Below are 2,773 nucleotides of genomic sequence, written 5' to 3' on the forward strand. Positions count from 1 at the left end.
AAGTCCAAAGGTTAATTTTGCAAGAAGCGCATCGATCCCCCTATAGTGTCCACCCAGGAGGCACCAAGATGTATCATGATTTAAAAATGCATTACTGGTGGCCGAGAATGAAAGCCGATATCGGACGCTATGTGGCGCAATACCTTACATGTCAACAAGTTAAGGCGGAACGCCTATTTCCAGCAGGAAAGCTCCAAAGCTTTCCTATCCCTCTTTGGAAATGGGAGGACATATCTATGGACTTCGTGGTCAGATTACCCCGGTCGGTGAGAGGCCACGATGCTATCTGGGTAGTTGTGGATCGTTTGACCAAGTCGGCACATTTCATATCGATCCACACTACTTGGTCTGGTGACAGGTTAGCGCAGGTGTATCTCGACAAGATTGTGAGGTTACACGGGGTTCCGAAGTCGATCGTGTCGGATCGAGACCCCCGCTTTACTTCACATTTTTGGAAAAGCCTACAGGAAGCGCTCGGCACACGCCTTGATTTCAACACCGCATTCCATCCTCAAACTGATGGACAATAGGAGAGAACCATTCAGATTTTGGAGGATATGTTGCGGGCGTGTGTCATCGACTACAAGGGTAGTTGGGCAAGTCATTTACCGATGGCCGAGTTCGCCTACAATAATAGTTATCAAACAAGTATAGAGATGGCACCGTTTGAGGCTCTTTACGGGCGAAAGTGTCAGTCTCCTATACATTGGAGTGACGTAGGTGAACGTGCGGCATTGGGCCCTGATGTGTTGCGGGAAGCGGAAGAGAAGGTCCGTCTCACTTGCGAGAAGTTGCTCGCGGCGCAATCTAGACAAAAGAGCTACTCGGATAAGCGCAGTAGAGATTTGGAGTTCGTGGTGGGTAACTGCGTCTTCTTGAAGGTTTCGCCTATGAGATGCGTGAAGCGCTTTGGAGTGCGGGGGAAGTTGAGTCCCCGGTATATTGGACCATTCGAAGTGTTGGAATGTGTTGGAGCGGTAGCATACCGACTCGCATTACCACCGAAGCTCGCGGATGTACATAATGTGTTCCACGTCTCCAACCTTCGCAAGTACGTCCATGACCCCGAACATGTTATGTATTATGAGCTGCCGAATCTACAAGAGGACTTGAGCTATGAAGAGTTCCTGGCAATGATCATTGCTCGAAAGGTGCGAAAATTGAGAAATCGTGAGATTCCCGACGTGAAGATTCGTTGGACCAATCACGATGATCGTGAGGTCACGTGGGAACTCAAGGAGGCGATGAAAGTGCATTATCCTCATCTCTTCGAAGTAATGAGTTGAGGTAAGAGTTATTGAAGTTATTGAATTCATTTCGAGGACGAAACTCCTTTTTAGGAAGGGAGGATGTAAGGAATTGAATTCACGAAATACAAGAGTTGGACTTCGTTAAAATCGACCAAAGGTCGTGTTGGTATACTTCGGAAAAGGCAAAGAAGTCAAAGGCACCAAAAGTGAATTGAGGTTGGATCTCGGAGAGCAAATTGATGAAAATCTACATTTGGCAGATTCTTCTCTCGGGGACCGGTCCATGGCGGGAGAGACCGGTCCCTGTAAGCAGTGTGGGCGGCAGAGAAGTTCTGCGCATGACATTTGCTCTCGGGGTCCGGTCCCTAGAGAGGGAACCGGTCCTTAAAGGTCCGGCCCCTCAGGTGAGGATCGGTCCCCGTACGCGTAGCCAGCGAAAAGAGGGAAAAGTCGGCTAAGTCCTGAGAGTTCAGCTCTCAGGGACCGGTCCCTGGTGGGAGAGACCGGTCCCCATGCGCATGAAAGGGCTTGCCCGAGGGCTCTGCACGTGAGGCAGCTCTCGGGGACCGGTCCTCCCGTAGAGAGACCGGTCCCCGCATGCGAAATCTGCCCAGTCTGGGTAGTGCACAAGATGCAAAATGGAGGGGCTTATATGCTATTGTAGCATGAGAAGGGTTAAGTAGGCATTTTCCCTCTCTCTTTCTCTCATTCCCTCCAACACTCTCATACACACACATCTCTCTTTCTCTCTCTAGGAAAAAGAAGAAGAAGAAGAAGAAGAAGAAGAAGAAGAAGAAGAAGAAGAAGGAGGAGAAGGAGATCAAGAGGAGAGCTACCATCTTCCTCACTTCTTCTTCCTCTCTTGGTCTAGCTAGTAGAGGTAAGCTTCAACCCTCTCTTATGGTAGAAGTGTTAGGGTTTGCTTTGATCTCATAGAACCTAGCTAGATGGACTCTAATGGACCCCTAGAAGTAATGGAACTCATTGATTGCAAGAATAAATGTTAGAATAGAGCTATTGCAATATTGGGGCTTCTAGGGCATCCAAAAGAGGGCTTTTGTTCATGGAGGGTTTTGATCTCAATGGACCTCTCTCTAACCTAATTGTTAGGTCTCTGAATGCGTTCGTTCACTCGGTTTGAGCATTCGTCGAGGCTACGAAGAGATATTGGTGAAAAACCCATTTTTGTCTTCGTTTTCGCCTGAAATGCCAAAGAAGCATCTAAAAATCACGAAATCGGAACCCTAGCCTTTTTGGTAGCATAAGAAAGTGGGGGGTGTCCATCCCGAAGCAACTGAGCTTCTTTTTATGTCTAAGTTCTTTATATTGATCATATATGGATATTATGCATTATAGGATAGTAGATAGTTACAATTCTAATTCCTTACATGCTTTCTTAGTACTGTAGCATTGAGGGCTTGACACATGGACCAGGGACGCATGAGGATTGGGTCTTGTGACATGGAATCCTATAGTGGCACAATGAGATGAACACCAACTCACTTTGCTGCCTGGAGTACCGG

General features: G+C 47.6%; 1 protein-coding gene across 1 annotated transcript; it reads left to right on the top strand.

The window, feature by feature from the left end:
• LOC109707473 lies at positions 657-1,286 on the top strand. Its single transcript, XM_020228749.1, has 2 exons — positions 657-1,016; positions 1,152-1,286. The coding sequence occupies exons 1-2, from the start codon at positions 657-659 to the stop codon at positions 1,284-1,286; spliced, it is 495 nt and encodes a 164-aa protein (XP_020084338.1).

This window comes from Ananas comosus, linkage group 3 (assembly GCF_001540865.1).
Source record: "Ananas comosus cultivar F153 linkage group 3, ASM154086v1, whole genome shotgun sequence".
NCBI classification, from domain to species: Eukaryota; Viridiplantae; Streptophyta; class Magnoliopsida; order Poales; family Bromeliaceae; genus Ananas; species Ananas comosus.